This window comes from Rhinatrema bivittatum, chromosome 1 (assembly GCF_901001135.1).
Source record: "Rhinatrema bivittatum chromosome 1, aRhiBiv1.1, whole genome shotgun sequence".
NCBI classification, from domain to species: Eukaryota; Metazoa; Chordata; class Amphibia; order Gymnophiona; family Rhinatrematidae; genus Rhinatrema; species Rhinatrema bivittatum.
The window spans coordinates 429,584,668-429,603,417 of record NC_042615.1 but is presented as its reverse complement, the minus strand read 5'-3'; the positions used below and the strand labels follow the sequence as shown (position 1 = coordinate 429,603,417).

The 18,750-nt window shown below is 51.5% G+C and overlaps 1 protein-coding gene across 1 annotated transcript in view; it reads left to right on the top strand.

Annotated features, from left to right (window-relative positions):
* The first annotated feature begins 296 nt into the window (after positions 1-296).
* Positions 297-18,750, top strand: part of LOC115096894 (ubiquitin-conjugating enzyme E2 U-like) — a 205,374-nt gene continuing 186,920 nt past the window's right edge. Inside the window, exons 1-2 of the mRNA XM_029612142.1 lie at positions 297-739; positions 828-1,056. Of these exons, the coding sequence (XP_029468002.1) occupies positions 297-739; positions 828-1,056 (672 nt within the window). The remainder of the gene's footprint in view (positions 740-827; positions 1,057-18,750) is intronic.

The following is an 18,750-nucleotide window of genomic DNA, read 5'->3' as shown; positions in this document are numbered from 1 at the left end:
GCACTCAGCCAGGAACTCGTGCACACCCAGACGCGCCAGCACTCAGCCAGGAACTCGTGCACACCCAGACGCGCCAGCTCTCGGCCAGGAACTCGTGCACACCCAGACGCACCAGCACTCGGCCAGGAACTCGTGCACACCCAGAAGCGCCAGCTCTCAGCCAGGCACTCGTGCACACCCAGACGCGCCAGCACTCAGCCAGGAACTCGTGCACACCCAGACGCACCAGCACTCAGCCAGGAACTCGTGCACACCCAGACGCACCAGCTCTCGGCCAGGCAGTCGTGCACACCCAGATGCACCAGCACTCGGCCAGGAACTCGTGCACACCCAGACGCACCAGCTCTCGGCCAGGAACTCGTGCACACCCAGAGCACCAGCACTCAGCCAGGAACTCGTGCACACCCAGAAGCGCCAGCTCTCGGCCAGGCACTCGTGCACACCCAGACGCACCAGCACTCAGCCAGGCACTCGGGCACATCCAGACGCGCCAGCTCTCGGCCAGGCACTCGTGCACACCCAGACGCACCAGCACTCAGCCAGGAACTCGTGCACACCCAGACGCACCAGCACTCAGCCAGGCACTCGTGCACACCCAGACGCACCAGCTCTCGGCCAGGAACTCGTGCACACCCAGACGCACCAGCACTCGGCCAGGAACTCGTGCACACCCAGAAGCGCCAGCTCTCGGCCAGGCACTCGTGCACACCCAGACGCACCAGCACTCAGCCAGGAACTCGTGCACACCCAGACGCACCAGCTCTCGGCCAGGAACTCGTGCACACCCAGACGCACCAGCACTCAGCCAGGAACTCGTGCACACCCAGACGCACCAGCTCTCGGCCAGGAACTCGTGCACACCCAGACGCACCAGCACTCGGCCAGGAACTCGTGCACACCCAGACGCACCAGCACTCAGCCAGGCACTCGTGCACACCCAGACGCACCAGCTCTCAGCCAGGAACTCGTGCACACCCAGACGCACCAGCTCTCAGCCAGGAACTCGTGCACACCCAGACGCGCCAGCTCTCACCAAAAACGTCTTCTTCCTTCACTGTACGGATGGGCTCTAGTTCCGCCGCGGCTTTACTCCGGCGGGCCTTTTTTTTTTTTTCGCCACCACGGGAATGGGCTCCAGTGGTGGCCTCGGTCGGGGTCGGGTTTCCTCTTCGCCGCCATGGGAATGGGCTCCCATGGCGACCTTGCTTCGTTGGAGTTCAACACTTGTATTCCTCCCACCACCCCACGGCATTCTGATGCCTTCCTCACCGGCCAATCAAAGGCTTCCTCCCTTCTTCCTACTTCCACTGGCAGGTATAAGGGAGAAGGCTTCCGATTGGCCTGCGCGGGGCAGGCAGAATGAAGGAGACTTCCCATTGGGCCATGGGGATAGGAAAAAAGGAGGCTTCCAATTGGTCCGCGGGGGCTGAAAAGGGAGTAAGACAGTAGACTGGGGTAGTGGGACACCGGGGGACGCGATACACCGGTTGAGAAGCGCTGTTTTAAACTACTCTTCATTTTGGCCATCTTGAGTTGTGAAGCTGAAATATTATGCACTCCAGAGCTTACTTGTTGTTAGAAAGAGAGTACCTAGAACTTAAAGAAGCTGACCTTTATGTGAGTATATAGTGTCTTTAAAATAGCAGTTTCATATGGCATTAATTTAGCTTCTAAAATTTATATCGCTGAGCCAGTGTGCGCTAGAAGAAAATACCCCCCAAATGTGATTTCTGCTTTATGTAGTTTCTTATTGTGCTAAAAGTGAATATTTCACAAGCAGTTTTTACTTAAAGCTTTTGCTCACTACTCTTCCTTGTATGCTAGTGTCCCTATATTTCAAAAAGGCAACCTGTAAAAAAGACTACTTGCACACGTGCTCTTTTTTTGTGGCTTTCAGCTCATAGTTCAGATTTAAGTAGTACTTTAAGAAAATATCATATATTGTGACCTCATCCATTTGAAAGCTGTGACGCAGGCACCAGAAATATTCTACCTGGTTATCTGTCTTGGAAGTGGCTGTTTCAATGTATTTCAAACTGTAAAGCTCTATTGAGATCCCATTTTGACAAAAGGATCGCAAATTTTTCATCCTCTACCCAGCTTCCATAGAACTGGTACTACCAATTCTTGTTAGTGTGTACAAGTGTCTTCTAAGCCTGTTTTGGATCGTTCTTGAGATAATGTTGGCAGGTCCTCTACCTGGACTTGACTTTTTTTTTTTTTACTCAGTTTCATCCATGTAACCCATGCAGACACTTAACTAGGTAATTCCAACTCTGTCAAGGAGAATGCCAAAATCATTTTTGAGAAAGTTCAAGTAGAAGAAAGGATTGTCAAAGAGGTAAAGCGAGGTGACAAAACATTTTTCAGACATATTAGGTGGTATAGTAAAACTGAAAGGAGACAAGGGGCAATGTATGGTGAAAGATGAAGAAATAGCAGAAATATTAAATAAATACTTTAGTTTGGTGTTCACTAAAGAAGACCCTGGAGAAAGATTGTTGCTGGCTCACAAGAGCATGGATGGGAGTGGAGTAGACACAATCCTGTTTACAGAAGAGAAGAGGTGGGAAAACTAAAAGTGGACAATACACTGGATGGGGTATATCTCAGGATACTAAGGGAGCTCAGAGATGTGATGGGTCCACTGAAAGACCTGTTCAATAGAACCCTGAATTCAGGAGTTGTGCCATGTGATTGGAGAAGAGCGGTGGTGGTCCTGCTTCACAGGAGTGGTATCCAGAGAGGAAGCTGTCAGAGGCTGTCAGTGGTATCCAGAGAGGAGGCTGTCAGAGGCTGACCTCAGTGATGAGAAAATTAATCGAGACTCTGAAGGAGAGGATAGTGAACTGTGGGTTCCTGGACCTGAGGCAGCATGGATTCAGCAGGGGAAGATCCTGTCGGACAAATCTGATTGATTTTATTTTTATTGCATGACTAGAGAATTGGCTGAAGGAAGAGCACTCAATATGATTTGGAAGAGGCTCGTGAATAAGAAGTCTGGGTGTGGTTGCCAAAGTGGTGGAGCGGATTCCAAACTGAGTGACAGGTGACAATATGTAATGGTGAATGGAATCTGCTCTGAAGAGAGAACAGTGAGTGTTTCAAGGATCGGATTTGGGACCGCTTCTGTTCAATATCTTTGTAAATGACATTGCGGATGGTTTAGAAGGAAAAATGTCTTTTTGTGGATAATACTAAGATTTGCAGTTTCTTCAGTCTACAGCATGGCATTTCCAACATTAACATGACTAGCCCCTGAAGCAGACAAGAACTGTGTCGAAACACTGGTAGTATCGGGCTGAGATCTCCTTGATTGCATCTACAGAGATTTTATATTAACTTGAATGGCCAAGAAAGAAAGAAACTCTTAAATTAAGTGTTAAAAGGATCAGTCTCATATTAAGTGTTGACTCTAACATGAGGATGCTATGAATTTATGAGTTGGAGACATAATTGCCCCTTTCTGGGACTTTCTGAAATGGTATATTAGCAACTGCTATGTGTATTTTAATTGGATAAGAAAAAAAGTCTTAATTCACAAAGCAAAAATATGGTAGATGATTATAATGGGCATTTGCCGAGCACACAGGCGGAAGCAGGAGAGCAGGCGAGCGCACAGGCCACTCTCCTGTGCGCGCGATTCAGTATTCAAATGAGGGCCCGTGGTAAAAAGAGGCGCTAGGGACACTAGCTCGTCCCTAGCGCCTCTTTTTTGACAAGAGCGGCGACTGTCAGCGAGTTTGACAGCTCACGCTCAATTTTGCTGGCGTCTGTTCTCAAACCCGCTGACAGCCACGGGTTCGGAAACCGGACGCCGGCAAAATTGTGTCTGGTTTTCAACCCGCATGCCACGGGCTGATTTTAAATTTTTTATTTTTTACTTTTGGGACCTCAGACTTAATGTCGCCAGTTTTTACTGCTTTTCTGTGCACTTTTCCGGTGCCAGCAGAAATTAACGCCTACTTTTGGGTAGGCGCTAATTTCTGAAAGTAACATGCGGCTTGGCTGCACGTTTTACTTACTGAATCGCGCAGGAATAACTAATAGGGCCATCAACATGTATTTGCATGCCATGGAGAGAGGAGGAAGCAGCTAAGAGGATAGGAAATGTACACTCACACTGTCTCTATTCTGTCAGCCTGCTACTACTCTGCCTTTGGTACTGTATCCCAAGAAACTGAAGAACCTGAAGGAGAGGAGGAGATGGAGAGGAGCTTAGAGAAAGAGAGAGAGGAATCTAAGGGTGCTTGGTGAGAGGTGAAGAGGACCAGCCAGGAGAGAAGAAAAGGAACTAGAGGGGTGAAATGAAGAGGAACATGGAGAGAAGGAGGAGATTGAAATTAAACAAAGGATGATGCGGAGCAAGAGAGCTAGGGAAAATGGAGAAAAACCTGGTGAGGAGAAGATAGAAATAGAATAGGATGGAGCTAGAGAATAATCTGGAATGATTAGAAAAGGAGAAGAGGGGTAGAAGGTACAAAAGGGAGGATAAGAGAAGGAGCAGGGGCGTGATGATGTGCCATTCTATCTGCATATTCCTTTTCAATATCCTAGATCTGCCCTTGTGAATCATAAATTTAGTTGTGTTCCCCCCCCCCCCCCCCCCCCCAATATACGTTCAGACTGAAATTCAGGGCAGTTGTTCCACTTGTGACCTTGGGCACGTCATCTCACCCTCCATTGCCTCAGGTACAAAGTTTGGTGTGGGAGGGTGAAATAGCTTGGGGTGTACTAAGCTGCAGTACCATGGGCTAATAAGCCCCCAAATGCAACATGATGGCAGGGCTTCGGTCAGGGTGGCCATCTTCATAAAAGGCCACAGTGGCCCAAAGGAAGACACCCCCCCCCCCCCCCAAATCACCACCACCACCAAAGTTGGCTTTTGCATGCCAGTCAGCAGATGGAGGCAGAGATCAAAGCTTCTTGATGTCACTTCTCATATATCTTTGCATTGACATCAGATTGCCAATAATCTCTGTCTCCAGCAGATGAGGGACATGCTTAACAGTACTATGGACATAGTTTTGCCGACAGGAATGGCTCTGAGCTCCTGAGATGACAGCTGTGTTCCCTCTCTCAGTTGAGTGTGATTCTCGGGAAGGAGAAGCTGATGTCTGGAGGGGCTTCAGAGGTGAAGGATCAGTTTGTGGAGCTAGTTAAGGTAGAGAGGGCATCCAGGAGGACGGGGCTGTCAGTTTCCTGGGAAGTTTACATCTGCCTACCCCTCGCTCCTCCATTTGTTTCAGCTGTTTTTCTCATTTCTTCTCCACTCCACCTCTTCTCTTTATCACCTCCTCCTCTCCCCTGTGGCTCCTGCAATCCAAGGCAGGCCTGGATTGTCAGTGGCAGCTCAGTAAAGCACAAAAAAGCTGTGTTTCTCCTTTGTGCATTGGATCAGGACAGGGCATCGAACAGGGAAATGGCTGGCCTGTGACAATGGTGACAGCTACAGTCACACTACAGGGATGCACCGGGCGTGTTTTTGAGTGCCAAGAGAGACCCAAGAATGGGAAGAGGGAGCCACATGGTAGATTTCAAAATGGTGCCGACAGCTGTGTTCTACATGCGGCCTGGAAATGGTGCGTCCAGGCTATGCAGGGTCTATGTGGCCATGAAAAGAGAATTTGAAGTTTTGGCAGCGGGAGATTCCGGAGAGGCTGAGAGGGGGATGTTTAGTAGGGATTACCTGGTCTGGGGCAGGAGTTAGAAAAGGGAGATAGCCCTCCTTCTCTGATATCAGAGTGCAGGCCAGGTTGGGGGTTGTCACTTTGTTGTCCTCCGATTTCAGTGCTGTTGGTCCAGGGTACAGAGATGGCTACTCACTCTTGGTTGGAATTTTTTCAAGGGTAAGGAGTCTTTCTGCATGAGGGGATCTTCATCATCTGGGCCCATCATTCCCCTGGAGAGGAAGAAATCGAGGACAGATCTGGACCCCGAGGGGTATGGGGAAAGTGTCCTAACATTTGGACAATCCTTGGGGTAGTTTCCTGGGCTTCCCTCCATAGATGGCCTAGTGGACTTGGAAGAAAGTGAGCTTCCTCTGGAGAGGAGGCTCACAGAACCATGCTGCGATTTATTTCACAGAGATCTGATTGTGCAGTACTTTCATACACTGCAGCTGAATGACAATCCCAGTGCAGGGACTGCGGTGGGTAGAAAGGATTCCATTATGGTGAGCCTAGAGAAAGCATCTTGCTTTTTCTCTCTTCATGATACATTTGGAGTGGAGTGCTCCAGAGGCTAATTTTAAAAGGGGTGGTCTCTAGTCGATATGTACTCCCTGGATCCTCAGGTGAGGGAGTGGTTTCAGTTCCTGAAAGTTGCTACTTTGGTATGCTCCGTGACCAAGAGGACCACTATCCTGGTGGTGCGAGAAGTGGCCTTGAAAGATACGCAGGATAGAGGCTATTTTTAAGCAAGCCTTTTATGTGATGGCCTGTTGCTGCATCATGGAAAGACTTCGCCCATTCAACAGCCCAGGGTGTGACATCCATTATTGTTGCACATTGGCTCCTGTGGTTGTGCAGTTGGTTAGCAGATAACATTTCCAAGACCAATTTAACAAAGCTGCCATTAAAGGAGCGTTATTATTTAGTGAGGAGTTGGAGAAGATGGCTAAAGTCTGGGATGACCCCAAAGCCCCGAGGTTACTGGAGGATAGAGTTTGGGCTTCCTGGCATTTGTTGGCTTCAAAGAGTCATCAGCGGGGCTCAAGAAGGTATTTTCGAATCGTGGATGGTTGGGACAGAGGATACATACCTTTTCCTGGAACCTGTCCTTTTGGTACTAGAAACATAAGATCGGAGAGGTAAATGCCTCCAGAACTTCACAATGAAATCATGGGAGCCCACTTGCCCTTGCAAGAGATAGGAGGCCATTTATCCAGTTTTTATCACAGGCTGGCTCAGATAACATCAGACCAGTGGTTCTTTTGAGATAATTCCACATGAATATGCCCTGGGATTAGAATATCTGGTCTTAGACGCCTTTTATGGATTCCCCTTGTCACTCTCTGGAAAAGTGAGAGGCAGTACAGTTAACATTGCAGCGGCTCCTCATATTGAAAGCAGTTGTTCCTGTTCCTAAGGACCAGGAAGGACAAGGTCAGTATTCCATCTATTTTGTCATGCCAAAGAGAGAGGGTTGCTTTTGTTTTATCCTGGATTTAAAGCGGGTGAATGGTCTGTCATGGCAGTGCAGGAAAGAAAATTTCTCATGTCTCTGATCTTGTTGGCGGCATATCTTCACATTCCAATTTGAGTACAACATCAAAAATTCCTTTGTTTCACAGTTTTGAGGCACCATTGTCTGTTTCAAGCACTGACCTTTGGGTTGACTACGGCGCCATAAACCTTTTCCAAAGTGATGATAGTTGTGGAAGCGGCTCTGTGGAAAGTAGGCATCCAGGTGCACCTGTATCTGGACAGTTGGCTGATTCAGGCAAAGTCTTGCTAAGAGAGCCAAGTGGCCACCAAATAGATGGTTCAGATGTTGCATGAATTAGGTTGCTCTTGCTCAGATTGACTATCCAATCTGCAACCATCGCAGAATCTGGTGTATCTTGGAGTTCAGTTCAACACAACCTCAGGTCGAGTGCATCTTCCGGAAGAGCACATCTGGATGTTGGGGAGTCAGATCAGGGTACTTCGAGCAGCTAGAGTTCCAAGGCCTTGGGGCTATCTTCAAACACTAGGATCTGTGGTGGTGACCTTGGACGTGGCTCCGTGGGCCAGAGCACACATGCATCTTCTCCAAAGGATCTTGCTCTCTCTCAGTGGAGTCCCCAGTCCCAGGACTATGCGGTGTGCTAACCACTCCCAGGAGTGGTTGCAAAAGGTTTACTATGATGACTGGGATAGTTATTATCTGAGCAGGGGAGTGGAGATGACTCCTTCCTCCTGGGTGGTGGTAATAACAGATGCAAATCTGAAGGAATGGGGAGCTCACTGTCAAGAATTCCAGGCATAGGAACAGTGGTCTTCATTGGAGGCCAGTTGGGCTATCAACCACCTGGAGGCAAGGGCAATTCAGTTGTCCCTCCTTGCATTTGCTCACCAGCTGTGTGGGAAGACAGTGAGAGTAATGACTGACAACACCACAGCAGTGGCATACATAAACCATCAAGGAGGGACAAAAACCCTGCAGGTCTCCTTGAAGATAGATCTGCTTCTTCTCTGGGCAGAAACACATCTGCTGGCTTTGTTGGCCTCTCACATAGCAGGAGTGGAGAAGGTGCAGGCCAGGAAGCAGACAAAGAAAACGTAGACCAGGAAGTCCTGCTGGAAGGGGCAGGACTTGCTGAGACCTGGAAACATAAGAGACAGACATCCTGTTTGATCTTTGAACGTGTCAGAGTAAATGATGGAGTCTTCTTTGCTAGAGACTATTTTGAAGTTGTTCTGGTGTGCTGTCACATATTTTGAGATAATCACACTGATACAAGTGAACAAATTCCAATGGATTAAGTGCACATGCAATCAGGAATGCTGGCCTTTTGGTGAAGGAATATGCTTTAATTATTTATTTATTTAAAGTTTTTTAAGCCAATGATGCAGCCCCGTTGCTGGGCGAAACTCGGCCTGAATGAGGCATAATTTACTTTCTACAGACAGTTTTCACAGTATTATAAATAAAGTCATTCCTATACTGAGGGTGACAGGTCTACATTTTCTTTGTCTGCTTCCAGGCTTTGTTAGACCATCTTCCTTGCTGTTTTTTTGGGCTAGTTATTTCAGCCTGCATTACCTTGGATCCGGGAGAGTGGAGTTTTTGGGTGCAACCTTTGGCCTCATAGTGGTAAGGTGGGATTTGCTCACTCTGGATTTGATGGCGACTGGCATGAATGTGAAGGTGGATTGGTACTTCAGCTGCAGGAGGGAGTTGCAATCAGTGGGCATAGAAACCCAGGTTCAAGAGTGGCTGATGGAGGGAACATTATTTTTATTTATTTAAAAGATTTTATATACCGACATTCATCAATGATATCACATCGGTTCACAGCGTAACATAAAACTAGTGCCTGGGGTGGCGCTTTACATCGAACAAGTTTAACATAGTACAATTAAAACATAATAACTATAGAGTAATAGAAAGGTGGGGGAAATAAAATTTAACCTATAATTGAAAATTACATGTTAACAAGAGAGTAAAAGAAGAAAAAAGTGGGGGGGAAGTGTGAAAGGAGAATTAAGTTAGATTAATAAATTATTGTAAGCAAGGTTTGCAGGTATATACAATATGTACATTACTAGCAACAGTAACATGGAATAGACTTAGGTTTTGGGTACTTGCCAGGTTCTTATGGCCTGGATTGCTACTGTTGGAAACAGGATGCTGGGCTTGATGGACTCTTGGTCTGACCCAGTATGGCATGTTCTTATGTTCATTCTTGACCCATAATAAGCAGGTGTGGTTCTGCTACTGGCTCCAGATTTTCCCTGGAGAGCATGGTTTACAGATATATCCCGGCTGTTTTGCAACAGTCTTCTCTGCTTCTCATCTCTTGGGAACTTACTTTGTCAGGGGTTGATAGCTCACGAAGATCCGAGTTGACTTTCTCCTGCGGTTTGGCTCTTGAAAGAACATGATTGGTAAAGAGTTTTTATTCTTCTAGGACATGCAAGATGGTAGTCCTCACACATGTGTAACATCATCGAATGGAGCCCGGCATGGAAAACTTATGTCAATGTTTCTAGAAACTTTGACTGGCACGCTGAGCATGCCCTTCATGCCACTATCTGTGTGTCCACGTGGGGTCCCTCTTCAGTCTCTTCTTTTCCACGGATCGTTTGCCTTGCGGTTGTGGAGCTCTGTTCTTTTTCTTCAGTTTTTTCGGTCTGTTACCGACTTTTCATCGCCGGGCCCCACTTCTCCTTTCAGTTCGCCTATAGGGCAGCGTGGTAAGTGCTACTGTGAGGTCGACTTGTGGTGGACTAGCTCTTCGGTGGCTGCTAGTCATGGACCACTCGCCGGATCTTTTTGAATGGCGTCAGGTTTTCGCTGATATCCTCAGAACCTGCGAAACTTGTCTCTGACAGATCCGCAAGAGGTTTGTATCCTCTGCCTGGGGACATCGCACATCGTCCGGTGGTGTTGATTTTGTGATCAAATGACCCCCAAGGATCGTCGTGCCCAGTTAGGTAAAATGGAGAATCTCTTCGGTTCCAGCAATTCCAATCCATCAACTCTGGTGTCAGGGGTGTTGATGCCGAAAGGCGGTGAGGAGCTGATGGACACTGCGTCTTTGTTGTCCTCTCCCCCTCAGAGTCCTGCTCGGGAGAGAGGGGCAGGAGAAAGGCCATCATCGGGATTGTCGCGCTCCAGGACATTAGAATCGTCCCTCCTCCTTGGCGCCGGGGAAAGACCAGCCAAGCCCCGAGGGAAGCCCCAGAAGCATTGTCACTGGTCACCGTCGTTAAACGGCACCGGACTCTGATCGGCACCGGTGTTTGCTGTGATGCCACCGAAGCGACCCCCTGGAGAAGAGGCACTGACCTCCATTGAACCCAGGAGCCCCAGGCATTCCCCACCGATACCGGTGCCAGGCACAGAACTCCCTCAGGGCTCCGAAGGAGTTCTGGTGATGCCTTCTCCTCCTCAGTCCATCCTAACTTTGGATTTTCAGGAGTTGCTGGACCACAGGGTGCAGCTGGTGATGCTTCAAGCCCTGCAGGTCATCAAGCCGCTGGCTTTCCCCAGTGCTCCTGCCAGTGTTGGAGCCTGCGCCTTCAATGTTGGTGCCGCTGCTGAAGTGCCTTGATATTCTCCTGGGCTTATTGTCTATGCAGTAGTTGCTGGTGCCTGGGCATCCATCGATACCCCAGTGGCCACCAATGACTCCTCCTTCCAGTGCGATTCCCATCGTTGGTTCCTCCGAGGAAGATGAGTTGCTGTGGTCTGCGGCACTGTCAGGGCCATTGGTACCACATCCGGTGTTGCCTAGTCCGGTTCCTGTGACATCGGTGTCCTTAATGCCCACAGTGCCCTAGATGCCCAAACCAAGAGGCCTGGGCAGGACCCCCCTCTGATGGCCCCCTGGGAACCTTAGTGAGGCGTATGCCCCATGGGGAAACAATACCTCTGAGTCTTCCTTGGATGACTCTGGGATCTTCCTTCAGACCTGTCTTCTCCAGTGGAGAGGCGCAGGTCCCCACCGGAGGACCAAACATTTGCAGGCTTTGTTCAGGCTATGGCAGACGCTATCCCATTTACACTCCTGACCGAGAAGGATGCCCATTATAAGATGTTCGAAGTCCTCCAATTTGTTGATGCCCCAAAAGAGGTGGTGGCTGTTCCCATCCACGATATTTTTAAGGAGTTGCTCCTCAGGATCTGGGAGCACCTCACCTCAGTTTCTCCGGTCAGTCGGAAGGCAGATGCGGTCTATGTGGTACAGCAGGCCTTGGATTTTGAGAAGCGTCAGCTCCCACATCAATCAATTGTGGTGGAGTCTGCCCTCAAGAAGGCCAAGAGTTCCCATACCCATGCTTCCGCTCCCCTAGGTTGTGAGCATAGGGTGTTTGGATGCCTTAGGCAGAAAGGTAAATCAGGGCAGTATATTGATCGCCCGTATTGCTTCCTGCCAGTTGTTCATGACCCAGTACAACTGGAACCTATGGAAGCAGGTTCAGGACCTATCCGACCGCCTGCCCCAGCAGTAGTAGGATGCTTTTTTGGCGGTGGTCCAACAGGGCCTAGAGGGTGGTAAACACGAGGTGCGGTCCACCTATGTGTTTGAGACAGCGGCTACAGTGGCAGCAGCGGGCATTGAGGCCTGCCAGATGGCATGGCTCCAAGCTTCTGATCTCTGGCCGGAGGGCCAGGAGAAGCTCGCGTACCTGCCCTGTATCGGCGAGAAACATTTTGCAGACAAGGTCAGGGATGCTGTGGCTCAGTTGAAGGATCACCATGAGACCCTTCAGCACTTATCGGCCAGTCCATCTGACCCACCTTCCTCAGCCAGAAAATCCTTGCGCCAGGGCTCCAGGAGGTCCTTCTGTCGCCAGAGGAAATATTGTCCTTTTACTTCGCATGCACGGGCTCCATGCATTGGTTTCCGGGGCCATTCTCTGCAGCAACTGACCCTTAGGCCTCAGCCAGCCCCCCAGCAGAGACCTGCTGTGAGGGAGCATAAGCCTGACCGCTGTATCCTCAATGCTGTGCCCTCCGGTGGAGGCCCGCTGTAGCTTTTTGCAGACCACTGCCCCCAGGTTACCTCAGACCAGTGGGTCCTGTCCATCATTCATAGAGGGTACCGATTTTAAACTTCCTGGGTGTCCCCATGGACTCCCTCCATGCCCATCTTGGGGCTTGTCCTCGAATCAGGAAATACTCTTGATGGAGCTCTCCACCCTAATAATGGCTGGAGCGGTCTAACCTATTCCACTGCGGCAGCAGGGGCGGGGATTCTATTCTCATTCCCTGTACGTACCAGGATCAGTCCAGGACACCTGGGTTGTGACTCCGCACCAGTAGATGGAGACAGAGCAAGATCTGTCGGCCCCAGCCATATATGGGAACTTGCCTCACAGAGCCCCTTAGTCTTACTCTGTCTCCAGTAGATGGTGGTTCAGTCACAGCCTCTGGTTCCCTGGCGTCTGTTAGATAGCAGGGTTGTTTTTAGAGTTTAGTTTGTTTAAAAAAAAAAAAAAAAAAAAAAAAGAATTTAATTAGGAAGTTTGCAGTGAGAAGAACATCCCCCGCGGGTCCTGCCTCCCAGGGGGTTGTAAGGTTCTGAGGGGACCATCCCCCCCCTGGTTGAGGCTGCTGCTAGGGTCGAGGACCCGGCTGGTGAAGTAGCGTCGGGGGTGACACCGGGGAGCCCGGTTCACTCGCCCCCGCTGGAACAGGAGCCTCAAGACCGGGGACAGCGGCAAGTTTTTCTTTAAAAAAAAAAAAAAAAAAAGCAGCTGTTTTTTTTTTCTCTGTGCCGCTAGTCTCTCGTCGTGCCGGCTCTCCGTCTTCTCGGGGGGGGGGGCTGTTTTTAGCGCGTTGGGGGCGCGATCTGCAGTTCTCTTATTTTAATTTAATTTCAGTTTATTTTCGTGCCCGACTGCGCCGCTTGCCGAGAGGGTCTGTCTGCCGCACATGCGGCTTGGCGCGTGCGCGCGACGATTCCGCGACGGTGTTGGTTCGGCCTGCGTCTCCGGGGGTGAGGGACCGTCTGGGGCAGGTCGGGGGGGGGGGGGGGGCCGATCCCGTGCGGCGCATTCGCGCCACGTGTTGCTACCACTGCCGATGGCCCGGCAGCTCCTTTCCCGCTTAGCGCGGGAGTGGCGGCCATTTTGGCCACGGGCTGCGAATCTACGAGGGAGGCTGCCGGGGATGGCGGCATGCCTCCTGCGCTTTCGCCGCAGCAGCGGCCCTCGGGGGGTGGCGCCCCGGAGGGAGCCAAGTCTCCTGTCGGGTCCAGTTCACTCTGGATCCGGTTCTTCCTATTCGTTGGATTTTGCACGTCTTTTGCGCAAACTCCTGACATAAAGCGACGAAAGCGGGGAAAGCCAGGTCCCGTGAAGGGGTCCGGCAGGACTGCCGGAGCCCGGAAGAGGAAATTCGCTGCGGACTCCAGCGGTGTCGCTGCAAGGCTGAATGGCCCGTTGCGGGGGATCCCGCAAAGCACGGACTCTGATTCCGCATCTCCTGACGAGGCAGACCCGGCCGAGGACCCCCCGGGGGGGGGGGGGGGGGTGTCTATGGCAGGGCAGGTGAGAGTCCTTCCCAGCCTGGGTCGGGAAAAGGAACTTCAGCCGTCGAGGGAGACGATCCAAAGGTGGTCCATCTGTTTCACAGGGAGGAGCTGTTCCCGCTTATTCCGGCTATCCTCCAGGAGCTGGGGGTAGAGGCCCCTCCGGTTGTCGCCAGGCCAGGTGCCAAGGTGGATCCGGTACGGCTGGGTCTCCCTGGGACAGCGTAGCTTTCCCATTCCATTTTTGCGGCTTCGGTTATCTTATTCCGTGAGTGGGGCACGCCGGAGTTGGGCCTGAAGCTGAGCAAGACCATGGATAAGCTCTATCCGTTACCAGAGGACGTGCTGGAGCTCCTTCGACTGCCATGGATGGACGCGGCGGTGTCTGCCATGATGAAGCGGTCGACTATTCCGGTCACAGGAGCCATGGCTCTCAAGGTCATACAGGACAGAAAGCTGGAGCTACAACTGAAGAAGATCTTTTCGGCGTTGGGGGTCCGTGCAGCCATCTGTAGTAATTTCGCCTTATGGGCCAGCCTGAGCTGGGCTCAGGTCCTCCAGGCCAATGCAGACCTCTCGGAAGAGGAGGCTACGCAGGCAGATCGTCTGGAGGTGGCAATAGCGACACTGCAGATGCCCTCTACGACCTGCTTCGTACTTCAGCCAGATCCATGGTTTCAGCGGTTTCTGCCCGTCTCCTTTGGCTCCGGAACTGGGCAGTGGATGGGTCGTCCAAGGCTCACCTCGGGGCGTTGCCGTTCAAGGGGAAATTATTGTTTGGCAAGCAGTTAGTTGATTTGTTGTTGTCCCTCGGGGAGAATAGGGCTTTTAAGCTGCCTGCGGACAGGTCTAGATCTCGGGCCGCTTTCCTGCGGGTTCCTCCCGGCCATCGTCCTGGTCGCAGTCCTTTCGTGGGAAACGGTTCGGCCAGCAAGGGGGACCTACGGCGAGGACGGAGTCCGAGGCCTCCCAATAAGGTGCGGTCGGTTCATTCCTCGCGTCGGCTCCAGGCATTTGTCCCAAACGTAGGAGCCAGGTTGGAGTTGTTGCCCAAGGAATGGTCCAAAATAACGTCTGATCAGGGGGTCCTCAGCGTGATAAAACACGCCTACGCATTAGATTGTGCACGGACTCCGTCCGACAAGTTTCTGGGGTTGCCCTGCAAGTGCCCAATAAAGTGCGCAGCAGTAAGAGGAACCCTCCAATGCCTGGAAGGCTTGGGAGCGATATTCCCCGTACCTCCGGGGCAGCGAGGCAAGGGCCGTTACTCCATTTACTTCATCGTGCCAAGGAAGGACGGCTCCTCAAGGCCGATTTTAGATCTGAAGAGGGTAAACAGATGCCTTCGTATTCCCCACTTCAAAATGGAGAGGATTCGATCGGTGATCGCCTCGGTCCATCCAGGCGAATTCCTGGCCTCCTTGGATCTCAGAAGCGTACCTCCATATCGGCATTTAGCCGTTTTACCAACTGTTCCTCAGGTTCTGTATTCTGGACGGGCACTATCAGTTCAAGGCTCTTCCCTTCGGTCTGGCCACAGCGCCCCGAACGTTCACGAAGGTGATGGTAGTGGTGGCGGCTCAGCTCCGACGGGAGGGGTTCCTGGTACACCCCTATTTGGACAATTGGTTGATTTGGGCCAAGTCCGAGATTCAGTGTCGTCAGGTGGTCGAAAGAGTTCTGGTCAAACTCATAAAGAGTCATCTAGTTCCCACCCAGTCCTTGGAGTACCTGGGAGCCCTGGTCGACACGAAACAGGGCAAGGTTTTCTCTCCAGGGAACGGATATGCAAGCTTCAGAGTCAGGTGCGCCAGTTTTTGTCTTTTCGGCTCCCGCAGGTTTGCGATTATCAGATGGTGTTGGGCTCTATGGCATCACCGCTAGCTTTGGTGCCCTGGGCTTTTGCTCAGCTACGTCCATTACAATCAGCATTGCTTTCCCGCTGGAAACCAGTGTCTGAGTTCCACCTACCGCTTCCGCTCATGGCCCAGGCGCGGACCAGTCTTCCTTGGTGGCTGGAGGCGGACTGCTTGTCCTGTGGAGTGTCCCTTCTAGTGCCCGACTGGATGGTGGTGACCACGGATGCCAGTCCCTCCGGTTGGGGAGTGGTCTGCCTGGGCAGGTCTGTACAGGGCCGATGGTCCTCGGATCAAACTCAGTGGTCCATCAATCGCCTAGAGACCAGGGCAGTAAGCCTGGCACTGCAATCTTTTCTTCCTCTGATTCGGAGAAAGGCGATCCGGGTGTTGTCGGACCACGCTCACCGTGTCGTACATAAACCGTCAGGGTGGGACAAGTCCACTGGTGGCGGAGGAGGCACGGCTCCTGATGTCCTGGGCAGAGCAACACCTCGCAACATAGCGGCATCTCACATCGCCGGAGTCGACAATATTCAGGCGGACTTCCTCAACCGTCATCACTTGGATCCCGGAGAGTGGGAGCTAGCGCAGGATGCGTTTCGCCTCACTTGCGAAAGGTGGGGGACGCCACACATGGACCTGATGGCCACATGGCAGAACACAAAGGCTCCCAGATTTTACAGCAGACGTCGGGAGAGAGGGGCTGAAGGCGTCGACGCGTTGCTCCTACCCTGGCCGGATGTGTTGCTGTATGTGTTCACTCCTTGGCCGCTGATAGGCAAGATCCTACGGTGCCTAGAATTGCATCCGTCCAACGTGATCAGGGTGGCTCCGGAGTGGCCGTGGTGCCCGTGGGTCGCAGATCCCTTTCAGTCGTCGGTGGAATTTCCCCTTCGTCTCCGGGGGTTAGCGGGACTCCTTCGTCAAGGCCCCGTTTTTTGGAGGATGTGGATCACTTTTGTCGCGCGGCATGGCTTTTGAGAGGCAGCGTTTGGAGAGAAAAGGTTATTCGGCTGCGGTGGTAGCCACATTGCTCCGGTCCAGAAAGCAGTCTGATCCCTGGCTTATGTTCGCGTCTGGGTAGTTTTTGAGGAATGGTGTGCGGAACGCAATGTGGATCCTATCTTGGCTCCGTCTCCAATATCCTGACTTTCTTCAGGCTGGTCTTGCTAAAGGTCTCTCGTGTAGTACCCTTCGGGTCCAGGTGGCGGCACTGGATTGTCTGAGGGGCAAGGCGCATGGGGTCTCCCTGGCTCTACACCTGGATATCGCGCGCTTTCTCTGAGGGGCTAAGCATCTCCGTCCTCCTTTGCGTCTGCCTTGTCCGTCTTGGAATCTCCATTGGGTACTCTCAGCCTTGTGCTCGTCCCCTTTTGAGCCCTTAAACGGTCAACTCTAAGGGATCTTACGTTGAAGGCAGTTTCCTTGTCGCAATTGCCTCGGCGCGGTGAATTTCGGAGTGGCAGGCACTGTCTTGTAGGGAGCCGTTCTTGAGGATCTCGGATTCCGGGGTTTTCTTACAGACTGTTCCCTCCTTGCCAAAAGTGGTGTTGTCGTTTCATTTGAATCAGTCGACGGAGCTCCCCGCCTTTGCAGTCGGGGAAAGCGTCGGAGCCGAATATGAAGAAATTGCGGATGTTGGATGTCCGTAGGGTCCTCCTCCGCTATCTTGAGGTCACTAATCCGTTCCGGGTGACTGATCACCTTTTTTGTTCTGTGGTGCGGCTTCCTGGACTACGATCACCTGTTGGCTCAAGGAGGCCATTGGGTCAGCGTACGTAGTGTGGGGGAAGCCTGTTCCTCTGGATCTCAGGGCTCATTCGACACGCTCGCATGCTGCTTCATGGGCGGAGTCTTCTCCTGTGTCGCCCCAGGAGATTTGCAGGGCGGCTACTTGGAAGCCTCAGCATACCTTTACTAGGCATTACCGGTTGGATGTTCAGGCTACTGATTCCGGGGGTTTTGGAGAGAGGGTACTCCGAGCGGGACTCTCTGCTTCCCACCCTCAGTAAGTTTGCTCTGGTACATCCCAGGTGTCCTGGACTGATCCAGGTATGTACAGGGAAAGGAAAATGAGTTTCTTACCTGATAATTTTCGTTCCTGTAGTACCAAGGATCAGTCCAGGATCCCGCCCGAGCTGTTCGGAAGAAACGGAGAGTCCGCTCGTTGTTTGTTCGCTTACTCTGATTACTGGTTTCGCTCCTTCGGTTGGGAGTTCTGTTCCGGTTGGGGTTTGAATTGTTCCCCGTTGAGGATAGGTTATATAGTTAGTTTTCTTGTCCTCTTCTACTTTGACATTGCGTAAGACTGAGGGGCTGTGTGAAGCAAGTTCCCATATATGGCTGGGGCCGACAGATCTTGCTCTGTCTCCATCTACTGGTGCGGAGTCACAACCCAGGTGTCCTGGACTGATCCTTGGTACTACAGGAACGAAAATTATCAGGTAAGAAACTAATTTTCCTTTATTTCCTGATTCCAAAGAGAACAGGGATCCTGTACCCTATTCTGGACCTGAGAACCTTGAACAAATTTCTTCAGAGAAAAGTTCAGTAAGGTCTCTTTGGGCACCCTGATCCCACTCCTGCAAAGAGGGGATTAGCTTTGCTTTCTCGATCTAAAATATTCCTATGCCCACATTGAGATCTTCCTTAGTCACAGGAAGTATCTTCAGTTTGGTGTGAGCGAGAGACACTTCCAGTACAGGGTGTTGCTGTTCAGCTTGGCCTCAGCCCAAAATGTCTTTGCCAAGGGCCTGGCAGTAGTGGTGGGGCACTTCTGCCGACGGGGGGTGCACTTGTTTCCTACTTGGGACGACTGGCTGGTTAAGAGCGCTATCCAGGAGGGGGGTGCTTCGCTCTTTGCGGTTGACCATTCAAGTACTGCAGTGTCTCGGGTTTTGTCATCAACTACCCGAAGTCCCATCTGAGTCCATTACTTCAGTTGTGCTTCATCGGTACTCAGCTGGACACTACTGAGGCCAGGGCATATCTCCCCTACGATCAGGCGCATTTTCTGGCGTCTCTTGCTAGTCTGGTCCATCAAAGCCAGCAGGTTTACGCCTGCCTTTTGCTTCGCCTTCTGGGCCACATGGCTGTGTCTGTCCATGTCAGACCCTTGGCTCGCTTGCACATGCGCAGGGCTCAGTGAATCCTACTGTCTCAGTGGCAGCAGGCCACCCAGGACCTTGGTGTACGCATCTGCAT